Source organism: Tupaia chinensis, unplaced genomic scaffold (genome assembly GCF_000334495.1).
Source record: "Tupaia chinensis unplaced genomic scaffold, TupChi_1.0 Scaffold000407_1, whole genome shotgun sequence".
In the NCBI taxonomy this organism is placed as follows: domain Eukaryota; kingdom Metazoa; phylum Chordata; class Mammalia; order Scandentia; family Tupaiidae; genus Tupaia; species Tupaia belangeri.
In genome coordinates, this window is record NW_006159909.1 from 239,197 (window position 1) to 251,221 (window position 12,025).

Sequence of the window (12,025 nt, forward strand, 5' to 3'; positions counted from 1 at the left end):
TTTGTTCATCCTCATTGTTTTCTGGGGCCAGTCACCAGGAAAGCAGATGGCGGGGGTGTGAAAGAGCAGAGAGGGCGGACTGTGATAAGTTCAACCTGCAGTGCTAAGCAACCTGAGGGCAGACCGGTTCAGTTAGTCAATAAAATACGGTTGCAGTTCCAGAAAACAAGATCTTCGGCATCCTGTCACTAACAGTGTGACCGTTAGGTGGAAACTGGGGTTCCTCAGGGGCACGGTTTGAGGATGACTCATAACCCCTTCCAGGCTCTTTCACTGTGTCAGACTCAGGCTCAGTGGGGTGAGGGGAATCCCCATTCGTGAGTAATAACATACAGAAACAATTGCGAAACAGCTCAAGGGAAGATGCATTCTGGCCGGTGAGTTGTGCGTCCGTGTTCTTAGGTTGTAAATGGGCCTTTGCCAGGCCCCTACGACTGTCCCAGACTACACCCACAAGAGCCCCTAGAGCCCCTCTAACCTGTATTCTTTGGGATGAGGCATTTTGGGACCAGGAATCCCCTCCATAAACTGGGGAGAGCTTTTGCCTTCATAGCTCATTATTTATTTAAAAACTTCATTTCATTATAGGAAGTGTACTTGCTAATTAAACAAAACTTGAATAAGGTAGGAAATGTAAGGATGGAGCTTATAACCCACCACTCAAGCCCTATTACCATTTGCATGTTTTTATTTCCTACTTTTTATTTTTATTTATTTATTTATTTTTTTGGAGAGGTTTTTGCTATAGGGCACGTGCACTCGCCAGAAAGAGAGAGAGAGAGACAGAAAGCGAGAAATCACCCCCCAGGGGGATGGCCACACCACAATCCCTTCTCCTCCATTCTCCTCTCGGAATCTTGGGCATGCACATGCGCGCAGTGTGAGTTTAAGCCACCGGGTTCAGGACTCAAACTGTGGTCAACATAGCCATTATTGCTAACTGCTGGTCCCGAGTTCAGTGACATAGCCTTTATTGCTAACTGCTGGTCCTGAGTTCCTACTTTTTATTCTGTGTAGGCCTTTTACACAGTCTCACTGTATGTCCACTTCTGTATACAAACTGCTCATATGCGTTTGTTCACTTCCCCACAATGCAAATATTTTTACAAATACTTTAGTAACTGTTCAGTATTCTGCAATTTACTCTTTTTTTAAAGAGCTTTTTGCTATAGGGCGTGTGTGCTCACCAGAGAGAGTGAGACAGAGAGAAAGTGCGAAACCATCCGCCCAGGGGGGTATGGCCACACCGCGATCCCTTCTCTTCCATTCTCCTCTTGGAATTTTGGGCACCCACATGCCTGCACCCCGGCATGAGTTTGAAGCCCATCTGCTGGTCCCCAATATTCCATAATTTAATAATTTAACTTACTGGGGCCAGCAGGTGGCATAGTGATTAAGTTACTGAACTCCCACATGGTTGACAGTGGTGGACCCAGTGTCTTGAACTCACGCCGGGCACGTGTACATGTGTGCCCAAAATCCTGATAAGAGAATGGAGGAAAAGGGATTGTGGTATGGCCATTCCTCCTGGGAGGTGATTTCTCACTTTTTATCTGTCTTTTTCTGTCTCTCCAGCAAATGCTTATGCTCTCTAACAAAAATCTCTCTCTTAAAAAAAAAGAAATCAAAACTTAATCTACTAACCTGCAACTCACTAACTATAATCTAGCTGCAGCTAAGCCATTAGGGCACAGCCAGCTTTTTGCTGCTCGAGGGTTGTCTCTTCTACAGGAACAGCTCCCGAGGTGCGATGTTTTCCTTAGATTGGGCGCCCAGAGCGTTTCCCAGGTTAGCAGGAACGTGCCTACTCAGGCTCCCGGTCTGCAATGACCGGCCTTCTGGGAAGCCCAGCTGTCTCCCCTGCTGCAGGCTGTGGCCAGGGCCTCGCTCAGCCCCCTCACACGGGCACTCTCTGCTCAGGTCCCTGGTCCACACTCCGTCTGTGACGACATCAGACCTCTCGACACACTCCACCGCCTCACTCATCAGCAACGAGGAGCAGTTCGAAGACTACGGGGAGGGAGATGATGTGGACTGTGCTCCCAGCAGTCCCTGCCCCGACGATGAGACCAGGACCAACGTCTACTCAGACCTGGGGTCTTCAGTGTCTTCCAGGTGGCCCTTTGGTTTGGGATGGAAGTTGGGGTTCAGGAAACATGGCAGAACCAACCCAGCCTTGTCCCAGGGGCGTTCTGGTGGGCCACACTTAGGTTGATCATCCTTACGCTGTCCTGAGCCACATGGTGTCTGCTTCTGGGGCTTCGGGGTGCTGCAGGTGCCCCCAGTTGGGGGTCTGGTGTTCCTTTTCCTCCCCTTCCATCTTGGGGACGAAACAGAATCAACTGACCTGGGAGACTGGAATGGGCAGGGCACCTTTGCATCCGCTTCCTAGAGCCCTTATGTGGAAGGCTCCTTCCAAGTGACGTCTGCAGTACCTCCCCGCCCACCCAAGTCGTTACGTCCACCGCCATTAGCTGTCCATGTGCCTTATCTGTTAAACGGGCACAGCTCACTGGCTTCCCCACTCCGGGTTCACAGTACGAGGTGTCAACAGGGTGAGGGCACCAGACTGGACAGCAGGTAAGCTGGTCGCTCTCTCTCACCACTCAGCGCCGGGCAGACTCCTCGGAAGACGCGGCACGCGTACCACAGCGAGTTGCTGGATGTGTACTGCTCGCAGTGCTGCAGGAAAATCAACCTGCTCAATGACTTGGAAGCCCGGCTGAGAAACCTGAAGGCCAACAGGTGAGCACCGGGCCCTGGCTGGGGGCAAGAGGCCGGGCTGGGGCCCGCCGGAGAGGCAGCTGGCAAGGCGGCCCCTGTCTGTCTTAGTGTAAGGTTGATCCCAGGGGCTTTTTCTGCAGTAGGAAGTCAGGTTGTTCCTCCTTAGGACCACGCTGATCAGTGGGCTCCCTTCAGTGCAGGGCAAGCCTTTTCTTGCACTAAGGGGCCCTGCTGAAAATGCCTTTTCAGTGATTCTTTCTCTTTCTTTCTGTCTCTAGCCCCAACCGAAAGATCTCGAGCACAGCCTTCGGACGGTAAGGTCCCCCAGGGGAGGAGGGGCTGAGTGCCGCCCTTTAACTGTGCTCCCGGGTCTGGGTGTCCGGAACTCCATGCCAGCAGCCAGACCCAGCCGGTGGCTGAATGAGCACAGGGGAACAAGGCCACTCAGGGCAGAGTGACCACTGATCCGCTGCTGAAAACGAAGAGCCAGCCTCCCCCGCCCTGCTCCTCCCCACGTCCCTTTTTGGCAGCAGTTTGCTGCCTTGGCTGCCTCACCTCTGGCAGGTTCCCAGGGTGTCCTGAGAGACACGGCCTGCCCATGGCTGCCGGTGCCCCTCTCTGCACTCTGGAGCTGGGAGCCATACCAGAGACCCTGGGTTTCCTGCTGGTAGGAGTCCAGGCATGAGTGTACCCCCTCGGAGCCAGCCACCGTGCACCCGGTGAAGTCTGGTGCAGCCAGCTGCCTTTGGGATCCGGCTGCGCCCTGGCTCCAGTCCACACCCAGGCCTCGGGGAGCTGCCGGCCAGGTCCTGGGCATTGCCCCGGGAGCTGGGTGGGACAGCCTCTTTGTAGAGCCCTTAATGCTGCCTGTCAGGGAGTCGGGAGGTGCCATTCATTGTGTGTGGTAGGAGGTGGTGGCAGCTGGATCACTCAGGTGAGGGTGACCTTGGCAAACGGCCTGTCCCAACCCCACCTGCCTACGCAGCGCCTCCTGTCACTCTCCCCAGAGTCCCCAGCACTGTAGCAGGAGCTGGCCTGGTGGAGGGGATTGAGTCTGGCTGGGCGGCCTTAGGAGGCCCAGACCCTCTGTCCGTGCAGTGGAGCCAGGCTACCTCCTGGGTGATTTTCTGCCTGGGAGTCAAAGGGGTTCCATATGCCAGCTCTGGTCACCTGGTAACTGCTGGCCAGGACTCTGGTGCAAAGAGGGTTCTGAGGCCTCGGGAGGGAGCTCTGATTGATTGACTGCGTCTTTCAGGGGTCGGGGAGGGGTGGCAGGCCGTCTGCCATCCTCCGAGCTGCACGACCTGTTGGGCTCAGAGGTCGGAGGTTGGGCAACACTCCCCTCTGGCTGAGTGAGGGTGGCCGCCTTAAAGGGGGTTCCTGGAAGGTCCCTGCAGCCACACGCCCCATCCGTCCTCGCAGGCAGCTCATGCACAACAGCAACTTCAGCAGCAGCAATGGCAGCACTGAGGACCTGTTCCGGGACAGCATCGACTCCTGCGACAATGACCTCACAGAGAAGGTGGGCCCTAGCAGGCGGAGAGGGGATGTCACGTGTACCTGCCCCCGGGAACTGTGGGGAGCACTCGGGCTGCTGTCTGGGGACGTGGGAGACGCTACACTCGCCCTCATTAAACACAGCTGTTCTCCTCGTATGTGCTCACCTGGAGGTCTCGGTCATGAGCCTTAGTTTCTGGGTTCTCAGTCCTGGGGTCTCAAGGGTCCCCTCTACCACACCCCTATGTCCCTGCTACAGGTGAGCTTCCTGGAAAAGAAGGTGACAGAGTTGGAGAATGACAACCTGACCAATGGGGACCTGAAGAGCAAGCTGAAGCAGGAGAACACGCAGCTGGTGCACAGGTCAGGCAGGCGTCAGCTCTAGGACCTCAGCCGACCCTGGGGAGCAGAGGGCCCTGTTGCCAAGGCCCCCTGAGGGCCTTCTGGTTCCGAGGGTACATGACACATCAGTCCTCACCATATGGCCCTGCCTATACATGATGCCAGGAGGACAGGCCTTAGGGACGGGGAGACAAGCTGGAGCTTGGCCTGCACTTGAAGCCTACAGCCCCGAGGCAGGTCTGAGACAGGAGGTGGGACCGCCTGTCTCTCACTGTCATGCAGTGATGGACCCTGGCCTTCCCGGGGATGCTCCACAAGAGGGAGAGGCCCTGCGAGTTGGGCCAGGTCTGTTAGCAGTGAGAAGGGTCCAGCTGACCAAGGCCCGCTGAGCACAAGGCTCCCTGATGCTGACTCCCGAGAGGCATGGGTGGGGAGCTCTGCCATCCTCAGCAGATGGCATGAGACTGGGTAGACTTATCCTGGCCTGGTCCTTTCCTTTGAATGCCCCAGAAGTTCAGCCTCGTGGAGGGACAGTAGCCAGTGAGACACACCCCACCGTGGTTCACCAGCTCAGCCCTCAGCGTGGGCCTGGCCTTCCCCAGGTCTGGTGCGCTCCGGGCCTCTAGCAGGCGTGTGTCTTTGGAGTCCAGACGCCCAGTAAGCTGAATTATTGACCAGAAGGCACAGGAGACTAGACCTGAGGCTCGTTGACCCACTGTGGCCAGCCTTGCCGTCCCTTCGGTGCTGCCCTGAGAGGATGCCTGGGGTGCAGCTTGCTCCTCTCTGGATGGAGGGCCGGGTCTGCACTGCGCGGTCTGCCCGACACCCATCTCTTGATGTCCCAGTGCTCTCATGCATCTGTTGGCTCCCTTTGTCAGGGGCGTGAGTGACAGTGTCAGGGTCCAGCACTCCCCATGCCCCAGCCTGGGTTGGGGTAAGAGTGAGAACACACCCGTGGACTCCTCAGGGTGCATGAGCTGGAGGAGATGGTGAAGGACCAGGAGACCGCAGCTGAGCAGGCGCTGGAGGAGGAGGCCCGGCGGCACCGCGAGGCCTACGTCAAGCTGGAGAAGGAGAAGAGCACCGAGGTGGAGCTGCTCAACTCCAGGTGGGCCCCTCTCCCAGCCTCTGCCCTGAGGCACCTCACTGCCTGAGACAGCCGGGGAGCATCTTGCAGACCGGGAAACCAAGCCCACCAACAGTTCTACCTCACGCAGGCGGGCCAGCAGGTGGCGTAGTGATTACATCACTGGACTCCCACGTGGCCAACGTGGTTCAATTCCTGGACCTGGTGGCTTGAAAATCATGCTGGGTACATGAGCGCCCAAGATCCCAGAAGAACAGAGGAGGCCATCCCCCTGGGGGTGATTTCTCACTTTCTCTCTCACTGTCTCTGTCTCTTCCCCCACATTCCGGCAAGCTCATACACCCTATGGCAAAAGAAACTCTAAAACACACACACACACACACACAGGCTTGTACTTTAGGATGTATGTAGTAACTTGTTTTTGTTAGGCAAGGGAAACAACACAGATGTTTATCGGCAAGAGAACAGGTTAAAAAATAGTCTTGGGCCAGCTAATGGTGTGGTGGTTAAGGCAGCTAGATCCCATATAGCCAACTGTGTGGTTTGAGTCTGGACCTGGCAGCTTGGGAAACACACTTGGCCAAAATCCTGAGAGGAGAATGGAGGAGAACAGATTGCAGGATGGCCATCCCCCTGGGAGGTGCTTTCTCTCGCTCTTTCTCCCCTTCTTCCTCTGCTTCTCCAGTGAACGCATGTGCCCTATTGCAAGATTAAAAAACAAAAAGTCAGCTTGGTACCTGTGCAGGGTCTTATGTCCAGGCTGGGAGCGCCCCCTGCTGTCAGCTTCTTCCCTGACTGGGCACCAGGGGCCAAGGGAACTAGAACACCAGCCCTCATTGTCCACATGGCTCTGGTGTCTCAGGTATACATGTGGCTTCATCGTTGGATCCAGACAGGTGGGACCGGAGTGGCATTGCCCTGAAAGTCTGGCTCAGTCTCTACCAGCTCCGTGATGTTGGACATACTGCGCCAACTGTCTCTGTCTGCCCCGCATGGCGGCTGTGAGGGGGTGTACTCAGCTCACAAGGGTCAGTCCCTGTGTTGCGTCTTCCGGGAGTGAACCGAGTCCCACCTCGGGGTAGGCATGGGAGGGTTCCCGAGGGCCTACATGCATCTGGAGGTTCTCAGGCACCCCCTCCCCCCCGTCTGCTGAGGTCAGGAAGGCCCAGGGGAACTGGGTGAGCAGGCTTCTGTCCAACTAGCAAGACATTTCCCAAGTCCTCTGTGCCCAAGACCTGCTTTGTTAACTTATCCCCAGGGGTTCATTTTATATTTTGCTGTGAGTCCTGTAAGCTAAGGTTTTGTCTGTCTCTGGAGGCTGACACCTGAGAAGGGGTGCTGGGGGCTGAGGACCGTGTGAGAGGACTGTGTGGGCATGAGCCAGAGCACAGAGCCTGCAGAGCCTGCCCTTAGGAGTGTCTCCTGACCTGTGACCCTTGCACTGTCCAGGAGCACCACTCCTAGAATAAGCAGATGGCGCTCCTGGAGTCACACGGCGAGCTTTGTTTCTCAGCACCCCCACCCCCACCTTTGGGCAGCAGGTCTGAACTTCCTGGCCCTGGCCTGGGGGCCCCTCCTAGACAGTCCGGGGGGCAGTGGAGGCTAGGATGCTGTTGTTCCAGGCAGGAGGAAGTGGCAGTGCTCATCAGGAACCCATGCAAGAAATGACCCTGCCCACTGGGTGCCGCTGACAGCCCAACTCACCTGCACCTCTCCTGGGGTCATTTAAAACCAGCCCTAGTACCCAGGTCAGTCACTGAGTCACTTTAGACAGCCCTTTGTGCACTCCAACACCGAGGGTTATCACCGTCGGAACCAACGCCTTTGAGGACCCCGCGGCCATCCGAGGCGGCTGTAATGAGTGATCAGAGAGAAGGGCCCTGGGTGAGGTGTGGGTGGACAATGAAGAGCAAGCGTGGTCATTGCCCTCCGTGGCAGTTCCACAGGAGGCCTCCGTGAGACAGCCGTGGGAGACTGCTTCTCCAGCCAGCAGAAACACCCTACTCCCCAGGTGGCGTCAGGACTCCAAAGATGCATGCAGAAGGGATCACATGTTCTTATTCACAAATGAATGTTTTTCTTCATAAGAGATTTTCCTATAGGGTGCATGCACTCACCAGAGAGACAGACAGAAAGTGAGAAAGCACTCCCTGGGGGATGGCCACGCCACAATCCCTTCTCCATCTCCTTACGGGATTTTGCACATGTGCACCGCGTGAGTTTTAAGCAGCCAGGCTCATGACTTACATGGGAATCCAGCAACATAACCATTACGCCATCTGCTGGTCCCATGAATTCTTTTTTTTTTTTTTAAATAAAAAACACAAGCATGAGGGCAACTCATTTTCTGAGACCTCCTCTCTCCTTGGGAGCTCTGTTTCTCCTTCCCTCTCCTTTAATAAACTCCCCGCTTTGCTATACCTAAAAAATTAAAATAAAATGAGCATGATAATTCTGTCTTTACTGTCTCGCGTTGGTTGACAGGAAACTCATCCGGGACAGTTACCCATACCCTGTTCCTTTCGCGTTGGTTGACAGGAAACTCAAGGCTGTATTATCATCCGGGACAGTTACCCATACCCTGTTCCTTTTGGTTGGTGTCTTCCCTCCTCCAGGAAGCAGAAAATTGTCCCAGGTTAGCCCCTCCTCAGGAGATGATCTCCATCCCAAATTTCTGAGGTTTCTGTCCTTATTTCTTCAGGGTGCAGCAATTAGAGGAAGAAAACACAGAGCTCAGAACGACAGTGACTCGGCTCAAGTCTCAAACAGAGAAGCTGGACGAGGTGAGCAGCAGGCCCAGGGTGCAGCTGCATCCACAGGGAGGCGGTGCTCGATGAGGGGCCTTTACTTAATAGCTTCTGAGAGCCTAAAAAATGCCCCTACTACTACTACTAATAATAAAAGCAAATGACTTATCTGTATTTCTGATTTTTCCAGTTTTCTGTGGAAAATCTATTTCCTTAGATGGTAGCGTAAATCGTAGTCTTAAAGGAGAGAGGTTAGCTTCTGTTGGGGCTAACACCTCATCGGGCCCCGTTGGGCATCACTGAAGGGCGTCGGAGGCCTGATATTTTTGTGGCTGTGCTTCTACGATCATGAGCGAGCCGGCCATGTCTCTGAGCCATGCCTTTGAGGACTCTGCCCAAGGGAACTGGTCTGACCGCCCGTCTGTCATATTGAGGGGGCTGGTCAGATCTCTGGGAAGGTCCCTCGGGCACAAGGCACCCCTGCCTGGGAAGTGTCCTCCCTGACCGCGTCTCCCTGGCTCCAGGAGCGGCAGCGCATGTCCGACCGGCTCGAGGACACCAGCCTGCGGCTCAAGGATGAGATGGACCTATACAAGCGCATGATGGACAAGCTGCGCCAGAACCGCCTCGAGTTCCAGAAGGAGCGGGAAGCGACGCAGGAGGTAGGGCCTGGGCCAGAGCGTACCAGGGTTCCCTCTGGCCCTGCTCCCACCAACTGGCCTCTCTCCCTCACAGCTCATCGAGGACTTGCGGAAGGAGCTGGAGCACCTGCAGATGTATAAGCTGGACTGCGAGCGGCCGGGCAGGGGTCGTGGCGCGTCCTCCGGCCTGGGCGAGTTCAGTGCCAGGGCCCGTGAAGTGGAGCTGGAGCATGAGGTCAAGCGGCTCAAGCAGGTGGGCCCTGGGAGCCCCCGTCCAATGAGTGAAGGTGGCCAGGCCAACCGTGCAGCCTCTCTGCCCCTCAGGTCATCAGAGCCAGGCGTCCCGGTCCAGAGCTCGGAAAGAGACTGGACTCTAGGCCACAGCTGGTGCAAGGCCAGCAGTCTCTCCTTTGTGTGCACGAAGAGAAATGGTGACTTCTCTCCAGGCCTAGGGGCTTGAGGTAGAGAATGCAACCACCCCCAGTGCCTGGAGGGGGGCCCTGAACCCAAGACTCCACTTCAGGGCATTCCTAGGAGCTCCTTTCACTGGATGCCAGTCAGGGCTTGGGCAGCAGGATCAGGAGGGATAGGGACTGCGAGGGATGGGTCGGGTGTCCCAGTCCCGCCTGACTGCGGGCCAAGCCTGCAGCATGAACTATACCTCGCAGTTGGCCACAGGAGGCAAAGGTATTGGTGGCCGTCCCCCGCAGCAGTCCTATAGCCCCAGCCCTTCTCTCCAGGGGGCTCCCCAGATACGAGCATTACGAGCCTTTAGGCAACAGCTGGAACATGGGGTGGTGCGTGGGATCCCAGCAGTACACGGGGAGAGAGGGGACTCCTGCAAACAGCTCCCACTGATGATGCCGGAGCCTGGCTGCAAGGAGAGCCGAGCCGAGGCCGCCTGCCTGTTCAGAGCCCTCAGAGCGTCACCTTTCCTCTGCAAGGGCCAGTGTTGGCGCACGAGCTGCCTGGTGGGCAGGGCCCCCACACGGAGCCCCAGGGAGGAAGGGGTGTGCCGGAGCCACGTTCCTGGAAACACGGCTCCCTGCTGCTCCCAAATCCCTGAGTGTTGCTGGGAGCTGATGTCGCCTCCATCTGGCTCTGTAGGAGAACTATAAGCTGCGGGATCAGAATGACGACTTGAATGGCCAGATCTTGAGCCTCAGCCTCTATGAAGCAAAGAACCTCTTTGCTACCCAGACCAAAGCGCAGTCTCTGGCGGCGGAAATAGACACAGCCTCTCGCGATGAGGTAACTGTCCACTTGCTCTCGCTCTGGGGCCAGGGCCCTCCTCTGTGTGTCTTCCCGCCCTTTCCTCCCTGCTGTGATGAGCCCCAGAAGCAGGAAACCAGGCCAGCCCCCGCCCCTTTGCGTCCCTGTCTACAGGTAGCAGAGGGAATAGCTGTGAGGGGAGGCGGCTGCAGGAGAGGTACGGTCAGCTCTGACTTCTGCTGATGCTGGAGGAAGCAGGGCTGCAGCGTAAGAGTGGAGTGGGACTCAGCCTGCCAGGGAAGGGCCAAAGCAAGTTAGGCTATGACTCCCCTAAGTCAACTGGGGAAAGAAACCAGCACTTCTTAGGATCGCCCAGCTGTGGAGGGAGGGCCCGGGTCTCTAGCACCAGCCCTACTCTTCCCGCCACGCTGGGATGTGGTTATGCAAGATCAGGCTTCCATAAGACCCTGCAATTTCATATGAGTCTTGAGACACCCTGTCACCGAACCTTGCCTTCTGCCTGCGTCACTAAGCACTCCCAGGTGACCCAGGTACCAGCCCCTAGCCCAGGGCAGAGGCAGCATTTTAGCCATATCCTAAAGGACGTGCTGGGGGTGGCCCTGGAGAAGAGCAGTGGCAGAGCTGGGTGTGACGAGGTGGCTACCCCAGGCAGAGGTCACATGGCAGCCTCAGGAGTCAGAGGGGTCCTGGGACCTGAGTGTGAGCCCTGATGATACATGACTTTGACCAGCATTGTCAACCTTTATCAAAAATCACTCACACTTGGGACTCGGCACAAACCACAGGGCCTGGGCATCTGCGGGCGTAGTACTCCCCGGCTGGCAGTGAGCCACGGCCTTAGACGCTTAGCCTGGCATGCAGGTGCCGAGGTTGGTCTTGTGGCCTGCCATATCCAGGGTCTCCTGAGCCACTCTGTCATTGGGCCCTGACCCACTGCAAGCCTGGGCATTGGCTCTGTCCACACCCAGCCCAGGCCCAGCCCCTGACCAGTCTTTCCCCTTCCCTCCAGTTAATGGAAGCTCTGAAGGAGCAGGAGGAGATCAACTTCCGGCTGAGGCAGTACATGGACAAGATTATCCTCGCCATCCTGGACCACAACCCCTCCATCCTTGAGATCAAGCACTGAGACAGGGGGCTGGCTGCAGAGCGGCCTCAGGACCCCAGGACCAAGGGGCAGACTGTGCCCCAGGATGCAGGCCCAGGCCCGGGCCTCACACTCACACTGTAAATGTATCTCTGGCCACCATGCGTAACGTGTACTGGTGTGTTCGTGGGAGGCCACGCGTGCGTGCGAGTGTGCGAGTGAGGGGCGAAAGAGGGGCTGTGGCTGAGGGTGACATCTGTGCAGTTAGCTGTCCATGTGCTTTGTGGCCCTGTGCGAGGGCAGAGGGTCCTGGGAGGGGAAGGGACAAGGTCTGCTATCAGGAGTTACTATAATCATGAGAACTGGAAGCTGGTGTTTTGGATACCGGACAAAATGATTCTACCTCTGAGGATAAGGATTCAGAAAACTGCAGCGAGACGAACTCTTTCACCCCACGCAACCCCCGGGAGTGGGAACAAAACTATGATCTTTTCCAGGAGCTTGAATGCCCCGCACCTGTGTCCTTGCCAACCTCTCCGGCCACCTTCTAACTCCAGGTGTTCCAACTCCCTGAGGGCTCAGGTGTTCGAGCTCGGAGAAGGGCTCAAGCTCAGGAAGGGCTGTCTGGGGGGACCACGAGGAGGGCCCCCCCACACACCCTGCCCAGCAG

At 56.6% G+C, this 12,025-nt stretch overlaps 1 protein-coding gene across 2 annotated transcripts in view; it reads left to right on the forward strand.

The window, feature by feature from the left end:
* Positions 1 to 11,519, forward strand: part of RAB11FIP4 (RAB11 family interacting protein 4) — a 91,213-nt gene extending 79,694 nt beyond the window's left edge. For both annotated transcript variants that reach the window (XM_014590105.2, XM_014590106.2), the window contains exons 4-14: positions 1,921 to 2,115; positions 2,611 to 2,745; positions 3,003 to 3,038; positions 4,147 to 4,246; positions 4,481 to 4,584; positions 5,531 to 5,671; positions 8,352 to 8,433; positions 8,922 to 9,059; positions 9,133 to 9,291; positions 10,146 to 10,289; positions 11,281 to 11,519. In XM_014590105.2, coding sequence (XP_014445591.1) covers positions 1,921 to 2,115; positions 2,611 to 2,745; positions 3,003 to 3,038; positions 4,147 to 4,246; positions 4,481 to 4,584; positions 5,531 to 5,671; positions 8,352 to 8,433; positions 8,922 to 9,059; positions 9,133 to 9,291; positions 10,146 to 10,289; positions 11,281 to 11,397 — 1,351 coding nt within the window. In that variant the 3' untranslated portion in view covers positions 11,398 to 11,519. The remainder of the gene's footprint in view (positions 1 to 1,920; positions 2,116 to 2,610; positions 2,746 to 3,002; positions 3,039 to 4,146; positions 4,247 to 4,480; positions 4,585 to 5,530; positions 5,672 to 8,351; positions 8,434 to 8,921; positions 9,060 to 9,132; positions 9,292 to 10,145; positions 10,290 to 11,280) is intronic.
* Positions 11,520 to 12,025: the final 506 nt, after the last annotated feature.